Source organism: Tursiops truncatus, chromosome 13 (assembly GCF_011762595.2).
Source record: "Tursiops truncatus isolate mTurTru1 chromosome 13, mTurTru1.mat.Y, whole genome shotgun sequence".
Lineage (NCBI taxonomy): Eukaryota > Metazoa > Chordata > Mammalia > Artiodactyla > Delphinidae > Tursiops > Tursiops truncatus.
Genome location: NC_047046.1, coordinates 15,872,182 through 15,897,659, shown reverse-complemented (window position 1 = coordinate 15,897,659; position 25,478 = coordinate 15,872,182). Strand labels below are relative to the sequence as shown.

At 41.4% G+C, this 25,478-nt stretch overlaps 2 protein-coding genes across 6 annotated transcripts in view; one reads left to right on the top strand and one right to left on the bottom strand.

Annotated features, from left to right (window-relative positions):
* Positions 1-13: 13 nt before the first annotated feature.
* Positions 14-7,658, top strand: ERP29 (endoplasmic reticulum protein 29). The gene is made up of 3 exons (XM_004326581.3): positions 14-200; positions 4,791-4,929; positions 6,833-7,658. Exons 1-3 carry the CDS (start codon positions 57-59, stop codon positions 7,333-7,335), a joined length of 786 nt encoding a protein of 261 aa, XP_004326629.1. The 5' UTR covers positions 14-56; the 3' UTR covers positions 7,336-7,658.
* A 1,451-nt stretch (positions 7,659-9,109) lies between these two features.
* Positions 9,110-25,478, bottom strand: part of NAA25 (N-alpha-acetyltransferase 25, NatB auxiliary subunit) — a 73,883-nt gene continuing 57,514 nt past the window's right edge. For 3 of the 5 annotated variants that reach the window (XM_033837021.2, XM_033837018.2, XM_033837019.2), the window contains 3 exons: positions 23,877-23,987; positions 18,461-18,607; positions 9,110-11,977 (listed from right to left, as the gene is read on the bottom strand). In XM_033837021.2, coding sequence (XP_033692912.1) covers positions 11,855-11,977; positions 18,461-18,607; positions 23,877-23,987 — 381 coding nt within the window. In that variant the 3' untranslated portion in view covers positions 9,110-11,854. The other 2 variants (XM_033837020.2, XM_033837022.2) reach the window with 2 other exon arrangements.

The following is a 25,478-nucleotide window of genomic DNA, read 5'->3' as shown; positions in this document are numbered from 1 at the left end:
GCTCCGCGCTTGCTCCACTACAGCCTTCCTATCCCTTACTGCCAGAATCCGGCGTTATGGCTGCCGCCGTTCCCCGCGCCGCTTCTCTCTCCCAATTGTTTCCCCTTCTCCTGTTCCTCCTGCTCCTCTCTGCTCCGCAAGGAGGCAGCGGCCTGCACACCAAGGGCGCCCTTCCCCTGGATACAATCACTTTCTACAAGGTAACGGGGCGGGGGACATCGCGCACAGGTGCAGCCAGACTGCCCAGGGGAGCGCGCATCCGTGGGGGACACAGGGGACAGAGAGCTGGCAGGAGGTGGTCTGTAGCGACAATCCCGTGACTTCCCACCGTCCTGTAGGACTGGTGGAATCTGGGCCGAGGCCGTATCATGACCATGGAGCATACGTGTTCCAGGGTCCTCGCGCACCTTTGCAGTATTTGCACTTGCTTCCTCTTTTGCAAGAGAACTGCAGAGGTGCAGCCGAGGGAGCCGGGTGCCTCTTCCCGTCGCATATGGGAAGAGGGCGGTGCCGGGCGAGATCCAATCCTCAAATCCCAAGTAGGAGACTCGGAGGGCGGTACTAGGCGGACGCCACCCGTCTGTGGTGGGGCAAGGTTGGAAACGGGGCTCGTTAGCCTGCGTTTCAGCGCCCCTCTCCCTTTGGCTTGGCTTGGATTGCAGCCACTGTCCAGATATTCTGCGTCTCCTTAAAAAGTGCTAGGGTTAAGAATAAGCTTCGGTTCAACCACCCTACAGTGAGTGTCTTGGGCCTGGTGACAAATCAAATCGGGTCGAGACATGGAAGGAAGGATTCGCCTCTACCCCCGCCTTCATATTTACAGAATTGGGGTCTTGGCCTCGGTAAATGGACGTTGGAAATATTGAAGGCTGAATGCAGTCCCAATCCCTTAATTTTACACCCACTGGCACCTTTTTAACTTCGCCTATGAGATGGGCAATCTAAGTGTTGAGATTTATTAATTTATTTTCTTAATTTGTACCCACTGCTGGGAAGTGAACCAAGAAGTGAAACCAAGAAGTGGAGCTCTAAATCTCTAAATCTATCTCAAGTGGTTTAACTACTCTTCGTATTTTCAAAAGGGTTCCTTGTGGAGTTGGCACCTGTGGCTCATTGAATGCAAAGTTTCAAGAATTTAAAACTTTGCTGGTTGTCAGGCACACACCCCACAGCACCCTTTGCTTTAGGGGGCTTTCCTGGCAAAGTGACACCCCTGCCACCCAACATGGATATGGGGTAACATCACAGACCACATGTGACTTAGAGGGAAACTGCACTGTAACAGTAGTAGTATTTCCTAATCAATTGGTGTGCTTCCATCTTTACAGCTACCACCCTAGTCTAGGCTATGGTTATGTAGCCTCCTCACTAGCCTCCCTGTTTTCACTCTGGAGCCTCTCAGTCCAGTAGCCTAAGTCCTACATGATCTGACCCTTGCTTCCCTCTCCTCTCATCTCCTAATCATTCTCCTCTTTGTGCCCTCTGCTCCAACCACATATGCCGTGCCCTCTGTCCTTTGGATGTTCTTAGCTCAGTACTGCCTTAGGCCCTTTGTACTGGCAGTTCTTTGTGACTAGAACATTCTTTGCCCAATCTTTGAAAGGCTGGTTGCTCCTCGTTGTTCAGGCTTGGGTTAAATGTTACCTTCTCAGATTTCCCCCTCCCCCAGTCTAAAGTGCCAGTCACATTACTCTGTTTGATTTCTCTGTAGAGCACTCATCACTGATTTTTTTTTCTTGTCTAGTGTATTGTGTCCCACACTAGGATATTATATGCTTGTGAAGAACTACCTTGTGTATCTTGTTCACTGATCATCTGCACAACCTAGGAGGTTACCTGTTACATAGAAGATGCTCAATAATAATTTGTCGAATGAATGAACAAATGTTTTCTCCAGTCCCTTTCTAAATCTCACTCTCTTCCTTCACTATTGAACAAAAGGGGAGCTTCCTAGGGTTACCATATCCAGGAGACTTGTTCCGTGCTTTGCCTTTCAGAGATTTCCAGTGTCTTTTTTTGTTTCTTGCCCTTTACCATCACTAAAAATGAGAAACCCTGTCTGTTTTCTTTACTGCTGTGTTCAATTAGAACAGTGCCTGGCACATGTTAGGTCCTCACTACCTTTTTATTGAATGAATGAATGAATAATGAATTCATCTATACATTGAAGAAGCAAGTCAACTAAATGTAGTTTATGGTGGAGCTGATTCCTCAAGGATGAAGAAAGGAGAGACTTCTATTTCTTTCTCTTTTTTTTGGCCGCGCTGTGCCACATGTGGGATCTTAGTTCCCTGACCAGGGATCGAACCCGAGCCCGCTACATTGGAAGCACGGAGTCTTAACCACTGGATCACCAGGAAAGTCCCGAGAGAGATTTCTAAAGCAGTTAAGAGGTACAGGTTGAGTAAAAGAACAAGAAAAAATTAGCTGTGCAAATGTTTGCCATTCAAAACCATTCTGCTGATGGCTAAGAATGGTGAAAATAAAAGATGAAGGCCTCTCAATTCTATTTCAGTGTTACACCACTGTATGATTATTAATATTATTTCATAATATAAATGTAGGCCCCTTGAAGTTAGGTTTTCATGTGTTCTTTTATAAAATTTTCCTGGACATGTAGCATCTGCTATCAAAGCCTGCCCTGGTTTTGTTCATTTATCAGATATTTTCAGAGCATCTGCCACATGTCAGGGCACTGTTGGGCACTAGGGATAATACAGCAGAAAACAGGTCAGAGACGGTCCTTATTCTCATAAATTATATTTTAGTGGAGAGGACCGACAATAAGCAGATAAGGATTTCAGAGAGTGATTAATGCAGTGAAGAAAGTCGAGGGCAGTAGCCTGCTAGAGTATGATGGAAATGAAGCAGAATTAGATGGTATGAGTGGGGAAGGCCTCTCCGTTAGGAGATGACATTTGAACTGAGCTTTGACAACCATGGAAAGAACCAGGGAAAGGGCACTCTAGCCAGCAGAGACAGCAAATGAAAAGGCCCTGAGTGGGAATGTTTGGTGCGTTGAACTGAAATAAGGCCAAATGGGCCAGAGGGATGTGGTCTGATTTATATTTTTAAGTCTTCCCTGCTCTTAGACTCCAGAACTCAGAATTTTTGGGGTCAGTGACCACTTAAGGATTACCTGTTCTGGTCCCTTCTCCCTCTTCCCTTGTGTCCTCTGGTACTGTTAAATATTTTTTAAAACCTAAAACGAAATGGACAGCAACCCACAGTAAGAAACAAGGACTAACAAAAACTGGACTGATGTCAGCTTGACTTAATTATGGCAGGGATTGCCTGTGATGAAAAATTAACCCGTAGTGATGACTTTGATTAGAAAAAATAAAAGTTGTAGGAGGAGGGGAGGCAGTACTACCAACCAGAGGCAGCTTATTAGATAAAATCTATGCATTAGGGGCTTCCCTGGTGGTGCAGTGGTTGAGAGTCCGCCTGCCGATGCAGGGGACACGGGTTCATGCCCTGGTCCGGGAATATCCCACATGCCGCAGAGCGGCTGGGCCCGTGAGCCATGGTCGCTGAGCCTGCGCGTCCGGAGCCTGTGCTCCGCATCGGGAGAAACCACGACAGTGAGAGGCCCGCGTACTGCAAAAAAAAAAAAAGAGTAGAGCAACTGAAAATCTATGCATTGGGTGAAACCATCAAAATGAAGTTTTAGAATTCCTCAATAAGTTAAATACAGAATTGCTATATGACCCTGCAGTTCCACTCCTAGATATATTCCCAAAAGAGATGAAAACAGGTGTTCAAACAAAAACTTGTACACAAATGTTTATAACAGCACTATTCACAAATAACCAAAAGGTGGAAACAACCCAAATGTCCACCTACTGGTGAATGGGTAAACAAAGTATGATATATCCATACAATGGAATATTTGGCCATAAAAAGGAATGAAATACTGATGCATGCTACAACATGAATGAATCTTGAAAACATTATGCTAAGTGAAAGAAACTAGACACAAAAGGTCACTTATTGTATGAGTCCATCAGAATAGACAAATCCATACAGACAGAAAGCAGATTAGTGGTTGCCGGGGGCTGGGGGAAGGAGGATTGGGGAATGACTGCTTAATGGATACGTGGTTCCTTTTCGGGTGATGAGAATGTTCTGGAACTAGATGTTAGTGATGGTTGTGCAACACAGTTAATGTAATAAATCCCTGTGATGTAAATTTTACCATAATTGAAATAGAAGTCTGGATCCTGGCAGTTTAGGTCTTAGAGATCTAACTTCAAGGAAACTAGTTTAGGGAGGGGACATTGTCCCAAGCCTGGCCTCTCAGCAACTTCCTATGAGCCCTGAAATTGCAGAGTGCAAACTCTGGACTCCCTAGCCAGAGCATCCTCCGTGGTGCCAACTCCTTTATAGACGGTTGTTTGGTTTGGCTCAGATTTCTGGTTCATTGCCAGAGAAAGGCCCCTGGGATGATGGGCACGACAGGGGCCAACGTAAAGTGGCTAAGGATGCGTTTCCTTAGCCTTACCAAAAGGGCCACTGGAGGAGAAGGCCTTAGTACATCTATAGCATTGTTTGTTCCAGACAGTTTGATTAGTGTGAGCAACTACTTAATGGGGTACTCAGTAGTAGACACTGTCAAATTGTTAAGTGAATCAATGGGTGAATGAATGAATGAAGGTTAGTATATGAGAGCTTGTCTCCCTTGTGGGCTTGTTTTCCACTCTGTTTCTTAAACAGGGGTCCCTTGGGAAAGGGAATTAGCCCCAGAGGCCCTTGGGAACCCCCACTTGCTCAGCTCTGTATGCCCTCAGGTCATTCCCAAAAGCAAGTTCGTCTTGGTGAAGTTTGACACCCAGTACCCGTACGGTGAGAAGCAGGATGAGTTCAAGCGTCTGGCTGAAAACTCGGCTTCCAGCGATGATCTCTTGGTGGCAGAGGTGGGGATCTCAGGTATGGATAAGTCTGGGATGACTGAGGAGGGCAGAGAGGGAGGAAACTAGGAATTATTTCCCTACTTATAGGGGGAATACCCAGTGCCTTTCTGTCTGAGCCACACATGAGGAGTATAAATGGGGTCATGTCCTCAAGGAGTCTGGTACCCACAGTAAGCTTAGCTTGAGCAGATTCTGCGACCACAGAACCTCAGCTCAGCCTTGCAGGTGCCTGAGGGGAGGGAATTCACCATCCTTCACCCTTCACCCACACTGACATCAAACTTATTGTGAGAGCTTGGAGCTTTCCTTGCAGGGGACTGTAGTCAGAGGGGGTGCCTTGCCTCCCAGGGGACAGTGTAGTCAGTTTTTCCATCTTCATGTCAGCTCTTTTGTACCAAAACTATTGGGTTTGGGCTTTAGCTCAAATCCACCAGAGCTGCCACTAAACCAAGGGTAGCTCTCAATGATAGGGACAACTTTAATACATAGTTGCCAACATTTAGTGGTTTTTCAGTCTGTAAAGATGTACACAGACATTGCATTTTTAATCTTCACTTGAACCTCGCCTGAGAAGCGAGATGCATTATCTCCTTTTTATACTTGAGGAAAACTGAAGCTCAAGGAGCTTAAATGATTTGTCTCAGGCTGTGGGGTAGCAAGGGGCTCATGCAGAACTCCTCCTAAGTGTGTATTCTTAGGAGGAATGCAGTAGGTTCTTCCCTCTCTGCTTCCTCCCAGCTGAGATGCCACAGTTCCCTAGTGAGCTCTTGAGTCTGGTCTTGGATAGAGGTAGCTGTCACACTTCTTCAGGGCAGTTGATCAAGTCTAACTCAACTGTGAGTCCACTCCTTTGGGGCTTTAATAATATTAACAATAGCTGACATTTCTGAAATGTTTATTATGTGCCAGGCCACTGTGCTAAGTGTTTTACATGTATGTCATCCTGTGGCAACTCTGTGAAGAAAGTTTTATGACTCCCCAAATGAAGAAACAGATGCTTAGAGTAACTTGCTCAAGATTATAAAGTGCCAGAACTAGGATTGGAACCCCACACTTCCTTTACTACTACCCAGTAATAGGTGGTCTTGGCCATTTCTTCTTGGCCAGGTGTAAGAAAACAGTTATAGCCCTTGGGGCTGCTGCTGCCTTTTGGGAAAGACATAACAAATACTAACAGCTACCACATATTAAACACTTAACTCTGCCGGGTTAAGTGCACATATCCCCTCATTGGGTCCTCCCAACAGCCCTCAAGTGGTAGGGACTGAGTTCGTTACCTACCACATATTCACTAAGCTCCAGCCAGACTACGCTTTGTAATCCTTAAATATACCCAGCTCTTTCCTGCCTCAGAGCTTTTGCACTTGCAGTCCTTTCTGCCTGAGACACTCTTCCCACAAATTGACGTGTCTGCTGTTGATGTCTCTGATATGTCTCCTACATATTCAGGTCCCTCAGTTCATGTCATCTTCACAGGGAGGCCTTCCATGACCGACCGAAGTGGGCCGTCTCACCCAGTCACTGTGTCATATCACCATTTTATTTTCGTCATAGCACTAATCACTTTGGTTCATTTGTTTATTATCTCTCTTCTCATTTTTTGAAGAGTATGAGCTCTTTGAGGTCAGCAAGCTTGATACTCTTAATCACTCTAAATCACAACTAAGTCCCCAGCACTTAGAACAGTCCCTGGCACATAGTGGGCATATAATAAATATGCAGAATTCCCCTTTTTCAGATGAGGAAAATGAAGTTCAGAGAGATTAAAGGATTTGACTAATGCCACATGGCTAGGAAGTAGCAGAGGAGGAATTCAAACAGCCGAGATTCTTCTTCCCCTCAGCTCAGATAGGCTTCACAGCAACCTCCTGCCATACCTTCCTCATGTTTTATTCCTCATTTCTGGTTTCTACTCACAGATTATGGTGACAAGCTGAATATGGAGCTGAGTGAGAAATACAAGCTGGACAAGGAGAACTACCCAGTCTTCTACCTCTTCCGGGATGGGGACTTTGAGAACCCAGTCCTATATAGTGGGGCAGTTAAGGTTGGAGCCATTCAGCGCTGGCTAAAGGGGCATGGGGTTTACCTAGGTATGCCTGGTTGCCTGCCTGCATATGACACCCTTGCTGGAGAGTTCATCAGGGCCTCTGGTATGGAGGCCCGCCAGGCCCTCTTGAAGCAGGGGCAGGACAACCTTGCAAGTGTGAAGGAGGCTGAGAAGAAGTGGGCTGAGCAATACCTTAAGATCATGGGAAAGATCTTAGACCAAGGTGAGGACTTCCCAGCCTCAGAGATGACCCGGATCACCAAGCTGATTGAGAAGAACAAGATGAGTGATGGGAAGAAGGAAGAGCTCCAGAAGAGCCTAAACATTTTGACTGCCTTCCAGAAGAAGGGGGCCGAGAAGCAGGAGCTATGAAGAGGCACTCCAGGGTTTTCAAGGGTTTGGTGGGGTGGGGAGGGGTAAGCTACCTGCTGGCTGTGAGACCCTCCTGGGATATAAGGGAGTGGTAGGAAAAGTGGCACTAAACCAGAAATCTGAGTATGCCCAGATATTGATGCTGGTGTGACTATGCTTGGAACATCGCTGTAACCAGTCTGGTATAGCTGGTACGTTTACTCAGATGGCTTGTGAAATTCCCCCTCAGAAGGAACTGGTGCTATAAAGAAGAGTGTACTGCCCAGGTTTTTGATAGATATAATTCTGATTCAATTAAAGTTTCTGTGTTTTGGTTAAAAGGACCTGAAGCCATTCAGTTTTCTTTTACAAATTATACTTTGGCCTATGACCTGCTTTCTCCTTTGAATTTATTTTTTAATCTAAGGTGGTGTGGACTCTGCTCTACCAGGGTAACAGACTACCAATAACTGCTTTTCTCATACGGAAAATAGTACATTACCTGGGACCCACTTTTACTAAGATATATGGAAGCGGAGGTTGCAAAACTCTGTTCCCCAAGCATAAACTACTATAGGTACCCCACAAATAATTTTTATAAGCATTTGGCTCATGGTTGCTTAGCCTCCACTTGTTACTATGAAACACATGTCTGCATTGAGGCAGTGACAGCATCTCAAAAATAGGGAACATGAAAAAGTATAAACCTGAGCCCACCTTTTGGGGAAAGTCAAAAATGGCAGTGAGGTATACCCAAGTGCCCACTTTTTGTTAAAGGAAAAAGAGAATGTTGGGGTGCAGTTAATTCATAACTGAAGAAGCAGGCAAGAACTTTTTCAGGGCTCAAATAAGGGCATTTAGTATCATAGGACAGAAAGGAAACAACTAGGAGGAAAAACAAACAGCTCCTCTTTCTACTGTGTGTGTCTGAATAAATGATCTCAGCCTATGGGTTCATATACCCTTGGATAAATCATGTCATCCGCCTGCCTGAAATCCTCCAGTAACTTCCCACTAAATTTAGAAATCTCATTTCTTCCCCTGGCTACAAAATCCTGATTGCTCTAATCCCCACTCCACCTTCTATCTCAATCTGTACCCCTTTTCCGCTCCTTTCATTAAGTCCCAGGCACTTGAGCCTTTTTTTTTACAGTCTCTGGAACATGCTCAGCAGTTTCCTGCCTTGGGGCCTTTGACTTGTATTTGCTTTTCAATAGCTGACTCTTCATCATTCAGGTCAGATGGCACCACTCAAGAGGTCCTCTTGTGACCCCACGTATCACATACCCTGACATATTTTATTAATCAGGACTTAATTACAAACTAATATTTATTTTTATTGTCTCTTCCCCCACTTCAGCCACTAACTAGGATATAGAGTTCATTTACCATTATATCAGCAGAGCCTAACACGGAATCTGGCACGTAGTAAATAAGTGCTCAACACATAAATGTTGAATTAATGAATGCGAGCACGCAAGGTACTTTAAACAAAATAACTAGTGGCCTTGGAATAATTTTAAATTCACAAATATTACCATCTTGCTGAGGAATATAACAATACAAAATTGAGATGACTTACACCATTTAAAAGGTTGTGGCTTCTAGGAATCTGAACAAAAATGAACCAGGCAGAAATGCCAACTTAAGATGAAAGTGTTTAAATAAATTAACCCATCCATTTTAAATAGATTTGCTATGCTTCACTTAATTCTGAAGAAGGAAGAATATATACTTCCCATATTAATAAATCACAGCAAAAAAGTAGGAAGAGTTTCAATAACAAGGCTGTAGATACATTGAAACCCCTTTTTATATTAAAAGTTAGAATGAAAGACAAATCCAGATTGAACATAGTGATTGCAAAATATAATGCAATTTTGAACAATTAAAATTATGAAAATATACAAAATTGATGGGCAACACAGCTAGGCATTTGTACATTTTCCATTATGTGGAGAACACTAAAAAGTTCTCTACCTTTTATCCACATCAGATAAATGATTTAAACCAAATGTTTGCTTTGGAGAGTCTTAGGATCTCAGTAGTATAAAAAGCAGTAATTTTTCAGTCTGTAAACAGTAGTCGTGTTTTTTCTCCTTTTCTTTTTTTTAAATATCAGTTTTCCACACAAAAACAAAATAAAACAAAAAACCCACACAAACTAAAAACAGCAGCAGCAGCAATGAGTTATTTGGGAATTCTCTTCAAATACCAATTACATACAATTGCTGGAGAGGGTGCTTTTTACTCATGTAAGAATATATGTGTATATATATATATTTTTTTTTAACTGTACACAATTTATAGTGCATGACAATTTCCAAAAGAACAGATCAATAAAAGATATTGGCCATTTCTGCATAATTTCATTCTTTTTACAATTATCTCAAAATGTAAGAGGTTGGATGTAATTGAAATGCTACATTTAGTAGGGAAATCAACATGTAACAAAGGAAGCATAACCCCAATGTAACATTATCTGTCACTAAAACCAGTAGAGGACCCAGATGCCCCTAGGCAAGAGACTAGGTAGGTAGACCACTGGAGTCACACACTGTCCCTGAGGACCAAGGCCAGCCCACTGAGCACACATATGCTAGAATGATCACTGTCAGTTAATAGACTTGTTTCAAAGAACATTTCTATTTCTACGTATAGTATTTTTGGATATTCAAAGAAACATCATTTCAAGAACACATGCCATACACACATACCCCCAACCCCATACACAAAGTTCCATCTAAATAGACCATAGTTTTATGAAATTATGATGTTATTAAGTTAGATTCAGAATCAATCAGAATTTTTAATTCATCTTGTTCAAGGCAGTTCTTTTCTTTTGGGGTGGGGTATAACAGTTGTGGCTACCAATTAACATCAAAACTGTTTTTTTTTAATTACTGGATAGACTAGGATTTCCAACAAGTCTTATTTTGACCATGTAATTCAGTAATTTTCAAAAAAGTTTCCCTACAAGTTGAGACAGTTATTAATCACCCTACCAAATTGTGAATCTAAGAAAGTCAAAATGATAGGGACAAAATGCAATTGCTTTGCATACAGAGATTTTCCAAGCTCTTTTTTGGTTGCTTTTAAAAGAAAAAAGTATCACATTTCACTGGAGAAGTGAGTTGGAAAGGACCTTGAAGGTCTTCAAGACCAATCCTCCATCAGATATTTGAATCTCCTCATCAAATTCATTTCTTTGCTTTTCAGAATTATTAACTTTAACGGTATTTGGGTAACAAAGACCAAAAACAGAGGCACAGATTCAAACACAAAAAAGTTACCAAAGCAGTTGTATAAAATGTGTAACATTTTCAAGAGCAATGTTTATCTTTTCTGTCAAACCAACCTCTGAAGCCATAGTCTTGGGGAGCTCCAGATGAACAAAGTAAACACCATCCTGGTAATAATTCTCAAGTTTGAAAAAGGTAAACTGAACCTCAAGCCCAACTGATAACATTTCTTTTGCCAGCCTAAATCTTAAAATCTAGATTAAATCCATATTAATATACATTCCTTCCTTTCTTCCTTCTCAAACCTCCCACTTAAAAAACACTAAAGTATAAAATCTTTACTTTCAAGCATATATACATGTATATACATTTACATATACATGTATATACGGTTGAAAATATACGTATATATGTAAAAGCATATACATATATATATATAGCTCACAAAACCAATGACACTGGTATTAGACTTGCCTGCATAAATTATGTACACCTCTCTTCTTTAAAACAGTGATTCCCATCTTTCCCAAGTAGACAAAAGACAGCAAGCTAGTCCTCAGCAGGCTTATCAGTGGTCTGCACTACTTTCCCCTCCAAACAGCTGTAAGGTAACAGAAGGCTACTTCTGATTTAACTCTCACAGGAGCTAGGATGGGGATGTCTCGGCCATTGGGATTATTAAGCTGAAAACCGACAGCCTGTGGGCATCGGAGTGATGTCCTTCAGTGGCAGGTGCTTATGCCAAATTTCATCTGAGGTCCTTTGGGTACCTGCCTTGGGTTCTGTGGGAGCCAAGCATTTGAGGAAGCCTCAAAACTAAACTGCTAATGTGGAAAGAGGGCCTGCTCCCAATCATGGTCCCCCTCTTCTTCTGCTTTCTGCTTCCTAAGGCTCAAGGACCAGACCAAAACACGCACTGCTATAATGGTAGGGCCATTCAGCTGCTCTGAGGTCAATGCTTTATGCTTAATTTCTATTGCTGCTTTCCCCCCACCCCACCAGATGTTTCTGGTGATAGAAGGGAAGAAGAGTGGGGTTCTCTTGTGGCTGCCATATGCATATGAACATGTATAAAAAGTGGTCAAACCCAGATGAGGGTCCTGCTTCTGGTTTATATACAATAATTTAATCAGTTGTACACATTTAATACCTAAAAAATTAATTCACGATCAAAGTCCTTCATGCATTTTATGAGGAAGTTCTGGATTAAAATGATGGTCAATCAGATGTAGCTTTTGCCTGGGAAGATGATGTCATTTTCTGTTGTAGAGTCATCAGTGCTTGTGGTTCACACTAACTTAAATTTTTAGTTTCTTTGTAGTCTCAAGTCTTTTTTTCAGCAGCTCCCCAATTTCCAGAAGTGAGTGCAGGTAACTGCTCTGCACCTTCCCTTGTACAGTCTTTGAAAATTTTCTCTCTTCCTACAAAGGAAACAAGAATTAGTGGTCTTGCTCAGAAAGCATTCCCCCAGATTAGAGATCCTCAGGTATTAATTAAAATTACCACTACCTCTGGTCTCACTGCAAGCTCCATCAGAATAGAGTGGGTCATTTTCAATTTCATTAAATGCAAAGATGGCTAAACTCATCACAGATGTATATTTTTCCATGTGACTTTTCACTGAGACCCCTGTTGCTTTAGCATTACCAATCTTTCAAGTAACCTTTGTTATAAATTATATCAAGTCGGAAAAGCGAGATTTCTGATTTCTAGTTTTCATCAAGAGAAAAAGTTAGGGGCTTCCCTGGTGGCGCAGTGGTTGAGAATCTGCCTGCCAATGAAGGGGACACGGGTTTGAGCCCTGGTCTGGGAAGATCCCACATGCCGTGGAGCAACTGGGCCCGTGAGCCACAACCACTGAGCCTGCGCGTCTGGAGCCTGTGCTCCGCAACAAGAGAGGCCACGATAGTGAGAGGCCCGTGCACCGCGATGAAGAGTGGCTCCCGCTTGCCGCTTCTAGAGAAAGCCCTCACACAGAAACGAAGACCCAACACAGCCATAAATAAATAAATAAATAAATAAATAAATAAATAAATAAATAAATAAATAAATAAATACTTTTTTTAAAAAAAGAAAAAATGTTAGAAAATTATTACTAAGTACTTTAGCCATAAAATTACTACTATTTTGTTATGAGCTGTACAAAGTGGAAAAATTGAGATTTCTTATTATTAGTTTCATCGGAAAAAAAGTAGAAATTTATTATTCATTTAGACTTATCACAGCCACTTTTTAAAGGCATCAAATTTACCAGTATCATCTTTTCTAGTTACAATATTGACAGGCCTCCCTCCATGTTGACAAAGTCCACGATCATGTTCCAGAGGCCAAACAACTAAAAAAAGACCAGTTTTCCTAAGGCTGCTCAAATATGTGAGTTAAATATTTGCTGCACGTTTGACCTGTGGTAGAAAGCACAAAAAATAAAGGGGATGGAGTGTTCAAACACAGAAAGAAGGTTGGCTGAAAACTGGTTAGCTTTACATGAAGTTGGCAGTACTTTAAAGCCCAAAAGAAACCAACAAGTTTCTGACCCAACAAGTGGGTCATTTTATGACCCAACAAGTGCATAAAAAGGTATGTACACAAATACATTTCATTCAGTACTATATGTAAAAGCAAATGTATAGAAACAACCTAAAATATGTCCAATGGATGTGGTACATTCATATTTTGAACACTATACAGTTGTTTAGAAGAACAAGATTGATCTAGATGCAGTAGCCTGAACAGAACTCTTGAATATTGGTTGAGTGAAGAACTCATTGGTTGAATTTATGCTTCTGAATAAAATAAAGTGTATATAATTTACTTTAAAAAAACCTAACAGATGTTAGAGTACATTATAAAGTTACATTAAGACCAGATGGATTTTTAAAAAAGGGTGGGGAGGAGGACACTTCCCTGGTGGTCCAGTGGCTAAGACTCCACGCTCCCAATGCAGGTGGCCCAGGTTCAATCCCTAGTTGGGAACTAGATCCCACATGCATGCCACAACTAAGAGTTCGAATGCCACAACTATGAGCCCACATGCTGCAACTAAAAGATCCCACATGCTGCAACAAAGACCTGGTGCAACCAAAATAAATAAATATTTTAATAAGGAGGGGAGGGTGTCTTGGCATACAACCAGTTTCAGTGGATACCGCTAGGGAAGAGGAAAGGGGACCAGGACTAGAGGTAGTACTCCAGAGGCCTTGTTCATAGTGTTTCAAGTTTAGAAAGAAAGGAAGGAAAGAAAAAAGTGAACCTAATGTAAATGGAACTGAAGTTGTTTTTTTTTCTTTTTTTTTTTTTTTAACCCAAAAGAAAGTACTAAGCACTACATGGATCCAATATTTGGTGGCCCGTGCTGCTCAGTATGTTATATGTATCATGACTTTAACAAAATAAGGCAATATACAGCCATTATTGTTTTGTTTAATCTTCACTATAACCCTATGAAGTAGGTATTATTTTACCTGAGCAGGACACTATGGGGCCTTCCTGGGACAGGCCTTCCCCCATATCCTCTGCTTTAGCTCTTCTCTGAAGTACCTAGATAATAGTATTTGATGCAAATTTCCTGAGTTGTTTTGCAGATGTGAAATCAATCCCCCCACCAAATGGAAGATGTTAACTACTTGATGACCATGAGCACATAAGCCCCAGGCCTCCTGGAGCCTAAGGACTGATAAAGTTAACCCCTGTGACACCACCCTGTTCCCCCATCATCAGCCAATCAGAGAACTGTGCACGATCTGATCACACACCCTGCGACCCTCCTCCCTCACCTGGCTTTTAAAAATGCTTTGCTGAAACCCTTCAGGGAGTTCTGGGCTTTTAGGGCATGAGCCACCCGTCTCCTTGCATGGTCTTGCAATAAACCTTTCTCTGCTCCAAACTCCAATGTTTCAGTTTGTTTCGGCTCACTGTGCACTGGGCATGCGAGCTTGCATTAACATTATTATGATTTCCATTTTCCAAATAAAGAAATTGAGGCCCAAAGAGGTTAAGCGACTTTCCCAAGGTCAAAAGATGAAGACAGAACCAGGGCTTGGAAAATCTAGCAAGTAGCCCAGAGTTAAGGATAACCTCTAGAATAATCAAAATGAGAAATCTTATTCCTCATTTCAGGAGGCAGATAGATCTTTCAACAAGAACAACCACTCAATCCTCTTGACAACAGCAGGGCTACTATGCCTGTCACCTTTGTATCCAACAGTCCTTCCCACATACCACTGAGGCAGGAGATAGATGGGCTCCAGGCTAGGCATTTACAACTGGCCTCCTGTTCACACCTCATGGGATGAGGAGAAGATGAGCTCCAGGCTGGACATTCATTATCAGTCCCTATTTACATTTCCTGAAGCAAGAGACAAACGGGCTCCAGGACTACATGTTTATGACTAGACTCCTGTCTATATTTCGAGATGTGCACCTCAATATAAAAACCAGCAACAGGGGCTTCCCTGGTGGCGCAGTGGTTGAGAGTCCACCTGCCGATGCAGGGGATACGGGTTCGTGCCTCGGTCCGGGAAGATCCCACATGCCGTGGAGCGGCTGGGCCCGTGAGCCATGGCCGCTGAGCCTGCGTGTCCGGAGCCTGTGCTCCGCAACGGGAGGGGTTACAGCAGTGAGAGGCCCGCGTACCGCCAAAAAAAACAAAAAAAACCAAAGAAACAGGAACAGGGTAAATAACCGGACACTGGGCATTTTTATGGCAGGGACAGACTGGGACTAAACCCTATTAAATGATCCAGAGGTCACACACCTCCCATCCTTGGGGCAAGGGAAACACTACGCATGTGCAAAAGCCTACACAGCGTCAAAAAGGCAGGAGATGCCAGACCATAGTAAGTCCTGCCATCTCCTCCCAGAGGCCTTTGCAGTGGGATCCATCTTAACTTAGAGGTGCGTGCGCACCCAGGGGAGGGTCCAGAAACAAATTAGCCCTGGGGTCAAAACAATACAACTGGCCAAAAAGAAGACAAAGACCCGGAAGACTGACACCTTATAAAGGATTTAAACTTCCCAAAGGCGCTACTCTCTGAGTTCGCCTGTGCATCTTTCCGCATGTACTTTGCTTTTCCAATAAACTTTTTACTTTTCTTTACCTTCTGCCTCCTTGCCTGAATTCTTTCTTGCCAAGGCATGTAAGGACTAGGGACCCAGGCCCTAGCTGCTGGCCCCTGTGGTCCAATGGTTAGGACTCCCAGTCTGGGAACTAAGATCTTGCTTCCTACTACTGCTCACTGCTGCTTGATGCAAGCTGCCGCTTACTACTGCCTGTGTCCGAAATCACCATGGGCTCTGGCTCTGCCAAATGACTCATGGTGCACCACACAATTCACTTTCCTGCCTCTGTGCTGTTGTCTGTGCCTCCTCCTGCTTGGGATTCCTTTCCTCCATTCCTGTCTGCCTGGTGAAAATTTATTAATCCTCAGATGTCCCCTTTCCAGTGAGACTCTTTTTGACTCACTCAGATTTCTGTGCCTATATCGTATCTCCAATTTAGTAATTTGTATGCATCGCTCTACAGCCAGACTCTCTACAGTAGGTCTTTGATCATTATATTTCTACAAGCTTTAAGCCCAACAATAGTGAGCTCAATAAATTTATATCTACTTATAGAAAATCTCAAAGATGTCCGGCAAAGCCCAACCACATGAAGCAATGTGACATCTGTCCAAGTGTGCAATCCTTAAGATTTTAAAAAATAGGTACTATAATTTCGAGTTCTTACTTTTCTATACTATTCACAAAAGGGGATGGGAGTTTAGAGCACAGAATGAGTTTGCATTTAATCTAAAAAGTCAAAAGTTAAACAGCTCCAAATCTACTACTATGAATTACCAGATCTCTTTATAGGTAAAAGGGGTCCAAAAGGACTAGCAAAGACCTTTTGGCATGCATGTGGGGGCGGAAGGCAGATTCCTGCCTGGGATGTACCTGTTTCACAAGGATTTAATTACTAGGCCTTTACTGGGTAACCAAGTACCTGGAAGTCATAAAGGCTAATGGCAGACACAAATGTGTTTAAAGGTGATAGAGAAGAGGGAGAGGTGGAGGTGGTTCTGGATGGTGGGACTGGGAGGTGCTACTCTCTATTTTCTAATTCTCTTGTAACAAGCATACATTTTTGTCTGTAGAGAAACAGTGAAACACTACAGAGCAGTTAAAAGGAACAAGGTAGATAAGTTACTTATATGTAACGATCTCCTAGAGACTAAACAGAAAAACAAGAGACTAAACAATATGTATAATACGCTATCATTTGTGTTTAAAGGCAAGATGTGGGGGGGAGGGGCACGGTCATAACGTACTTGCAAATGGGTTCTCTAACTCAGGAAGATTACACAAGAAATCATTGATAACAGCAGTTCCTTCTAAAAAGGGAACTAGGGAATGGGTTAGAATGGAAAGGAGGCAATTCACTGGATTTTCTTTCTTTACTCTGAATTTTTTTTTTACCATGTACATATTTTACTTTTTAAAACAATGTAAGGCTTAAAAAAAGGAAGACAAAAATACTAAAGAATTAATAATCCATCAATCAGTACCTCTAATTACCACTGAAGTCTATATTCATTCTAGTGGACATAAGAAAGCAGTTGAATATATAGCTTAACTGGCTAAAACCAAACTTCTAGCCAACACTTGTCTGCTTTCTTTAATCAGTCTTTGGAAATGTTAAATGCTCTGAGCCCTTTCCCACAGTAAGCCCTTTTTTCAAAGCTCTAACATGTTGACATTTTACAAAAGAGGGGCTTACAACCTTTTAAAGCTGGTGTGCCAAGCAAGATTCCATTCACTCCCTTCCCTAGAAGGGCCTGGGTGGAGGTCTTAGGCTAGGATGATGCCTGCCCTCAGATTGCTGGATGAGCTTCCTCATCAGCAGAGGCTTAGGTCAAACTACTCAAGGAAAGCATTTCCTCATGATCGGAGTTTCATCACTGGAACAACTAGCCAGAATCAGGTGGCTCCACCATTGCTCTTCTGGCTCCTATCAAAATCCTAAACCTACTCCAAGCTGGTGCATGTTAACTCACCTGACACCATTTGTTTGTTTTATTTAATTAACTTTTTTAAAAGAATCCCCTTTTTTTTCTTTTCTTGGTACGCGGGCCTCTCACTGTTGTGGCCTCTCCGGTTGCGGAGCACAGGCTCCGGACGCGCAGGCTCGGCGGCCATGGCTCACGGGCCTAGTCACTCCGCGGCATGTGGGATCCTCCCAGACCGGGGCACAAACCCGCGTCCCCTGCATCGGCAGGCGGACCCTCAACCACTGCGCCACCAGGGAAGCCCAAGAATCCACATTTTTAAAAGTGAGACTTTATCAGGGATTTTGCTAGCAGAATTTTAAGAAACCAGCCTAAAATAATGATCAGGAGAAAACTGACTAGTACCTTTGATTCCATACTTGTTTCCATTCCTTTTTGGCTGGCTTGCTCTGGCCTCATTATTACTGACATAATTAGTTCTGATGTCCAGCATCTTTCCTTTTCCATGTGATAACTGCTGGGCTGGCAAAGAAACCAGCCAATCCAACAGCAGGTAAGTTCTCAGTCAAGGAGATTGTCCCTGAATCTCAAAAGTATGGCTGGTTTCCTATGGTGCTCAAAACAGGGACAATACTAATTCTACTCTTCAACAATTCATCAGTTGTTTTCATAGTAAAAGAACACCCCCAAAAATGTATTCAAAGGTGGAAAGCGGGAGGGGGGATGAAGGGAGAGGAGACACCACCACCACCAAGACCACAGCAAAAAACCAGTGCCAGGCACCTTCTAATCACAATTCCCATAAGGAGAGAATAATGAATTAAAAATTAACTTGTCCCTGTGATAACAATAAGAACACTTGAATGTCTATATATAACTTATTGCTGATCAACTATAGTCTCTTACCATACAGTCTCTTACCAGTGAGAGGGAAGTGTCTTCTAAAATAAGTTCTTCAAGTTTAAGTGCAATTAGATGTGTTTCAAGTCCTTTAATATGATCCACAACATTCGAAATTAAAGTCTGAAGCCCAGTAACATAGTCTTGGAAACTGGTAAAGACAGGTGGCTGGAAAAAAAGATTTTTAAAAAGTTGAAAGATTATCAAACGTATTTCTCCCATGCTATATCACATAAGATATACTAATTTCATGCTATAGCATTACTTAATTCTATTAATAGTAACAGGATGGGACTTCCCTGGAGATCCAGTGGTTAAGATTCTGCACTTCCACAGCAGGGGGCACGGGTTCAATCCCTGGTTGGGGAAATAAGATCCCACATGGTGTGTGGTGTAGTCCCCGCAAAAAAAAATAGTAACAAGGATAGATATAGTTTTGGATATTAAGAGAGTCTCTCAAACCAAGGTAAATTTAATAGCCACCAAATGCTAACTCAGTAATGATGACTTTTTTTCAGTGTGGTTTTATTTCACTCTGGGGAAGTAGAGGTGAAAAAACAAATAAAAAACCTTAGTTGGTCATTATTCAACTTCAGGCTGGGAATCTCCTAGAACACTAAAGGAGATGAGAAGAACCAAGTCTTCATTTCTTCTCTTTATGTCTTTGAGATTTCCTCTATTGTTAATAACAGAAACAGAAATTCTAAATTCTAATGGAAAAAATGATGGGTGACAACAATCAAGAAAATTCTGAAAAAGAGCCGTTAAGGGGAACTTGCCCTAATAGATATTAGGGTATATTATAAAGTTACATCAAATCCCGATGGGACTGGCATATAAGTAAATTGACAAAGACTGAAAGAACACAAATCCCAAGATAGAGCAAAGAATATAAAGGAATTTAAATGGTTACCTTTCAAAACAGTGGTTTTCAAGTGGATGAATGGTACTGAATAGCTAGCTAGACATATTGTGAAATATAAAATAAATAAAATAATAAATAACAAAATAAATTCCAGACAGATTTAAATACTTAAATTTTTTAAAAAAATCCATCGACGCACCAGAAGAGGATTTAGGTAGTGGCTTTTGCGATCATAAATTGAAAAGGTCTTTCTAAACATAATACTAACCTAAGAACTGTTAAAAAAAAATCTTGGGGGAGGGGCAATAGGTGGGTGGGGGAGTGGGAGGTACAAACTACTGGGTTAAGATAGGCTCAATGACGTATTGTACAACATGGGGCATATAGCCAATATTTTGTAATATCTGTAAATGGAAAGTAACCTTTAAAAATTATACAAGAACTAAAAAAAATTTTTTAATCACCATACATTTGGAAATTATTGAATAGCACCTAAACAAAACAATGGTCAAAGAATAAATCACAAGAAGTATTAGAAAAAAATGTTTGCTATGTCAGATGAAGATATGAAGTACCAAATTTGTGGGATAAACATAAAGTGGTGATTAGCAGCAAATTTGGAGTCCAAATCCCATTAGAAAAAGGATAAAACCATAAAACCAATGATCTAAGCATTAATTCAAAGGAGTTAGGCATGACAAAAAATCTTATTTTTTAAAAACTACTATACTGACAAAAAAATCACTCAAGTTAAAAGACATGTCAAACTGAAAAAAACTGCATCATATATGAAAAAGGATTGTGTTAACACTACTATGTTAAGAGTCTAATAGCTCAAAACATATCAATGGAAAAAATACTACCACCACAATAGGAAACTTGGGCAAAGACAGAAACAATATCAAAGAAATCCCAGCAGTGATACAATTTAAAAAACAGATAAACACAAGAAACCTAGCCAATCAACTAGTTAAGGCCAGCTTTTCACTCAAGAAGTCTTCTTTGAAGGTGCAACATCAATAGAATTTTTTTAACGCAAATTGGAAAAAGGAGAGTATCAATGTTTGCCTATCAAATGGGTAAGGATACAGACACACCACACCACTGGGGAATGTAAAAACAGGTAACTCCAGCTTTTTGAAAGTTCGCTTCACGCCACTTAGCTTTCACGAAAGACCTACATTAGTACCTGTTTTGGCTAACCAAAAGAAATCCAAAGAGGATTTTTGCTTTCACAGGAAAAAGGCGGCGAAAAGCGTTTGCAGCAAGCTGTTACAGAAGCAGCGCACACCCTTAGCAGCAAGAGTGGCACCGGAAGTGCCACTCAACATCAAGCCGCCACAGCGGTGAACTATGTCTGTAAGCATCTGTGCTTTATCTCAATTTACTTTGTGCATCCATTGTCCTAAGGTAATTGCTTCTTCCCTTTATGCCACCTGGGCTTACGAAAGGTTTCAAAGGAATGCTATACTTCTGGATAGCAGGGAAACCTGTATACATAGTAATGTCAGATCTAAGAGATAGCCTAAGGAAATCATATTATAAATTCATCTTGTGTTTGTCCTTTTTTTTTTTTTTTTTTGGCGGTACGCGGGCCTCTCACTGCTGTGGCCTCTCCCGCTGCAGAGCACAGGCTCTGGACGCGCAGGCTCAGCAGCCATGGCTCACAGGCCCAGCCGCTCCGCGGCACGTGGGATCCCCCCGGACTGGGGCACAAACCCGCCCCCCTGCATCGGCAAGCGGACTCTCAACCACTGCGCCACCAGGGAAGCCCTGTCCATATTTTAATAGCAGCACTATTTATAATATTAAAAGAAAATCAGAACTAAACATTCAACAATGGGAATAAGTTATGATATATTAATATAACAGGATAGTACATAACCATTAAAAGTAATGAGATACATCTATATTTGCTGAAATGAAGAGATGTCTAAGATACCCTATTAAGTGAAAACAAAAACAAATAGCAAAGTTGCAGAACTTTCTACAGAGCATGATTCTGGTTTGTATGCAGTGGCTATCTCTGTTTGCTGGGAAAACGGGTGATCTTCACTTTATTCATATATTTAGGTTACACTGACCATCAGAAAAATAGGCGGCTATTCTCATTTTTGGAAATTAGAAAAGCAATAACTACAAAAACTCTCACAAAATTCAAATACCAAAAGCTATTGACAAGTACTAGGAGTGTAGGTTTTCATTAGAAGAGAAAGTAATCACACAACTCTGATCAATTCTTTCAAACTGCACTCATGGTCTGTTAAATTATCTTGAACAAAGTGAAGGAGAGAAATGAATGAATGGCAACACTCAGGACAAGTGTCAAATCTAAAATTGTTACTGAATTGTGCAGGAAGTTAATATTACTAATAAATCCATCAACATTTTCAAACGACAATGTTACTATATTCCTACAGTGAACAAAAATCTTCCATTAATAATAAGATAAATTCGAACATTAACAAAACAGCATGCCATTAGAGAATAAATCCTAAACATCTTTCCTTATGAAAAGGATATAAATTATGTTAGTGTTTTACACATGCAAAAATTAAATCAATTAAGATGGGAGGAAACTCCAAAATTGAATACAAACAGAAATAGATGAATCTTATTTGCATCACACTAATATAATCTGAGTTTTTAATTCCAGTGCTTTTACAGAGTACCTCAACTGTCTACATTCACTGGAACATATTCTAAGGACAAAAAAGAAATGCAAAAATTTGAACTTTATTTAGTGGGTTTGTTATTGGAACTGGTAGTGGAACCAATGTACTAATTCCAAAACTATTTAGTATTTATTGTAAAACAGCAAATGAATAAATATATTGATGCTGTTGGGAACCATGGTTCTTACTCTGAAAAGAAAACTACAAATATGGAATGAGGGAAGGAATGGAAGGAAGAACACTGATATTGGACTAAAACTGGAGGTATCAGTAAGAATTAATTATTTAAAACTCTGTGTGTGTGTGTGTGTGTGTGTGTGTGTGTGTGTGTGTGTAAATAAATTTCCTGTCTCTCTTCATGGCCATTAACTAGAAACAGTAAAACTCTAATAGCAATTAGTATACCTAACAACTAGATCTTGGTATTTTGAATACCATTCCCCATAAAGGAACCAGGGTTCATTGAAAAAAATGACTGATTTCAGTTCAGTGGGTGAGTACAAAGTGCTTGGAGCATTTTTGTTGTTTCAGACAGTAAGGGCTCAAAGACCAATGTTCAAGGACGGGAACCAGCTTAAAGTGGCTCCCATTAGCCGAATCTGTGCATCCAAAAGAAAATTATGATAATGGTTTACAAGGTAAATTTAAAAAAGAATGAGTCCACAGTGATACTAAAATAGTGATATTAAAAATATACAGCTCTATTTTTACAGAATGCCAGTTAATAAATGATAAATGATTGGTAGAATTTTTTTAAATCACCATTGTGGAACCACCAAAGAAATAAATGATTCATGCAAGTTAGACTAACAATGGATGTTAAAACCAGTGGGTGAAAGGCTGGTGGGGAACAGAATATTCAGAGTCTCAAAGCATCATCTCACAGATTAATTACACGGGAGGAAAGACACTCTTACAATAAAGAAATCCGGCAGACACTTCCTTTATCAAATAATTAAACCTGAAATTATCAATAATGGGACATAACAACATTAGTGCCTCCTAATTTAACTGCTAAAAAGGACACAGCATCTATGTTTAACCTAAATCTATGGAAACAATTAGCCAGATCCAGACTGTGGGATAGTCTACCAAAAACCTTGCTAGACTTTTCAATAATAAAGACAAACAAAAGCTAAGGAAGTACGCTTGATGAAAGAAAGGTACAGAGAAATGACAACTAAAAGCTGTGTCAGATCCTTAGTAGGATTCTAGTATTTTGAAAAAGACTATACAGGATGTAACTGGGATAACAAGGAAAAGGTTAATATGGACATTATAATATTATTGTATCAATATTAAATATCTTGAGTATAAAAATATCTTGAGTATTATGGTTTTGTAGGAGACTGCCCCTGTTCTACCCTGGTGTGTTAAGTATCACAGTCTGTACTTTTCTTTCAAATGGTTCAACAAATGGGGGTGGGGGAGGTAGAGAATGAGAGAGAGAGGGGGGGGAGGGGGGGGAGGGGGAGGGGAGGGGGGGGAGGGGGAGGGGAGGGGGAGGGGGGAGGGGGAGGGGAGGGGGAGGGGAGGGGAGGGGGGGAGGGGGAGGGGAGGGGAGGGGGAGGGGGGAGGGGAGGGGAGGGGGAGGGGGAGGGGAGGGGGAGGGGGAGGGGAGGGGGAGGGGGAGGGGAGGGGGAGGGGGAGGGAGAGGGAGAGGGAGAGATAAAGCCAATGTGGCAAATTGTTAACAAGTGGTGAATCTAGGTAAGGATGTCTGGGTGTCATTATACTAGTCTTCCAGCTTTTCTGCAGGTGTATATTTTTTTTTAAAAGCTGGGGAGAGAAAAGGAATGCATATTGGGTCCTACGATCTCTTACAAAATGCAGGAAAACAGTGAAAAGAAAAGGCAGCATGCAGCCAGATTGTTACTTGTGTTTTCTCTGTTATTACCATGATGATGCTGGTTTCTTTTTTCTTCTTCTTCTTTTTCTGTAAATTTAATTTGTATGGTCGCAGGACACTCTCACAGTAACTGGACACCCAAAGGATAATAGAAATAGTCTGAAAGAGGAAAAATTGCAAATTCATCAATAAGGATTACACTCAAGATATCTATCAATAACAAAGATTATGAACTATACAAATTCTATGCAAACAGCTCTTCTATGCAAATCTCTTCAAGTTCTCTTGTAACTCTCCACTCTCTAATTTCTACAATCACCACACTGATCCAGGTCTTCTTCATCTCCCACTCAGAATACTGTCTTTATTCTTTCTTCTGGCTCTCCCAGCTCTAAACTCATCCTCTACTCCAGTGGTCCCCAACCTTTTTGGCACCAGGGACTGGTTTCGTGGAAGACAATTTTTCCATGGACGGGGGGATGGTTTGGTGATGATTCAGGCTCATTACGTTTATTGTGCACTTTATTTCTATTATAATAACACTGTAATATATAATGAAATAATTATACAACTCACCATAATGCAGAATCAGTGGGAGCCCTGAGCTTGTTTGTTCACTTGCCACTCACTGATAGGGTTTTGATATGAGTCTGCAAGCAACTGATTTATTATGGTCTCTGTGCAGTCAAACCTCTCTGCTCAAGATAATCTGTATTTGCAGCCACTCCCCAGTGCTAGTATCACTGCCTCAGCTCCACCTCAGATCATCAGGCATTTAGATTCTCATGCGGAGCACGCAACCTAGATCCTACAGTTCACAGTAGGGTTCGCGCTCCTATGAGAATCTAATGCCGCTGCTGATCTGACAGGAGGCAGAGCTCAGGCGGTAATGCAAGTGATGGGGAGCAGTTGTAAACACAGACGAAGCTTCGCTCACCTGCTGCTCACCTCCTGCTGTACAGCCCAGTTCCTAACAGTCTGTTAACAGACTGGTTAACAGTCCGTGGCCCGGGGGTTCAGGACATCTGCTCTACTCAGCCCAATTTTCTTTCACTTCCTTGCAGGAGATGGGGATCCATTAACATCCTTTTCACTGAAGTGAAAAGTCCAAATTCCTAGGTATGGAATCCAAAGGTTCTGTAAAATATGCCTCTCCCCACCCACCTCTCCATCCAGGTAAGATACTGCCTCACCTACAAACCTTAAATTGTGTATGAAGAAATCTCCCCAGTTGGTCAGCACATATTCTCCTTTGAATTAAGTTAGGTGTTTACACGTCTTCACCTATGCTACAGCGTATTCATGTACATATATACACGCAATTATTTCTCATTCACTCATTAAGTATCTCTTAGGCACTTAAAATGTCACCAAAACAGAGAATATTGCCTTCAGGAAGCTTACAGACTAGTAGAAAAAGAAAGTAAATAAACATGTGACAAAATAAACGGAAAAAAGATAATGGATTATGAGTGTTTGTGATCCTTCTTTCTCTCTCTGGCTAAAAGAAAAAAAGTGTTTTGCTACATCAGCTCCTGGATTCTCTTTCATAATGCAGAATCTCAGCAATTAGTGAACAGCAGCAACAAATTTAGAAAGCTGGCAGAATTAACTTAAACTACATGATAGTTGAGTCAAAAAGGAAAATGA

What these genes read in the sequence shown, in the direction of transcription:
- ERP29 (XM_004326581.3), top strand. Translation starts at nt 57, where the DNA reads ATGGCTGCCGCCGTTCCCCGCGCCGCTTCTCTCTCCCAATTGTTTCCC. An exon ending in ATACAATCACTTTCTACAAG is followed by an intron (nt 201 to 4,790) that starts GTAACGGGGCGG and finishes GTATGCCCTCAG; the next exon opens with GTCATTCCCAAAAGCAAGTT. An exon ending in GGCAGAGGTGGGGATCTCAG is followed by an intron (nt 4,930 to 6,832) that starts GTATGGATAAGT and finishes TTCTACTCACAG; the next exon opens with ATTATGGTGACAAGCTGAAT.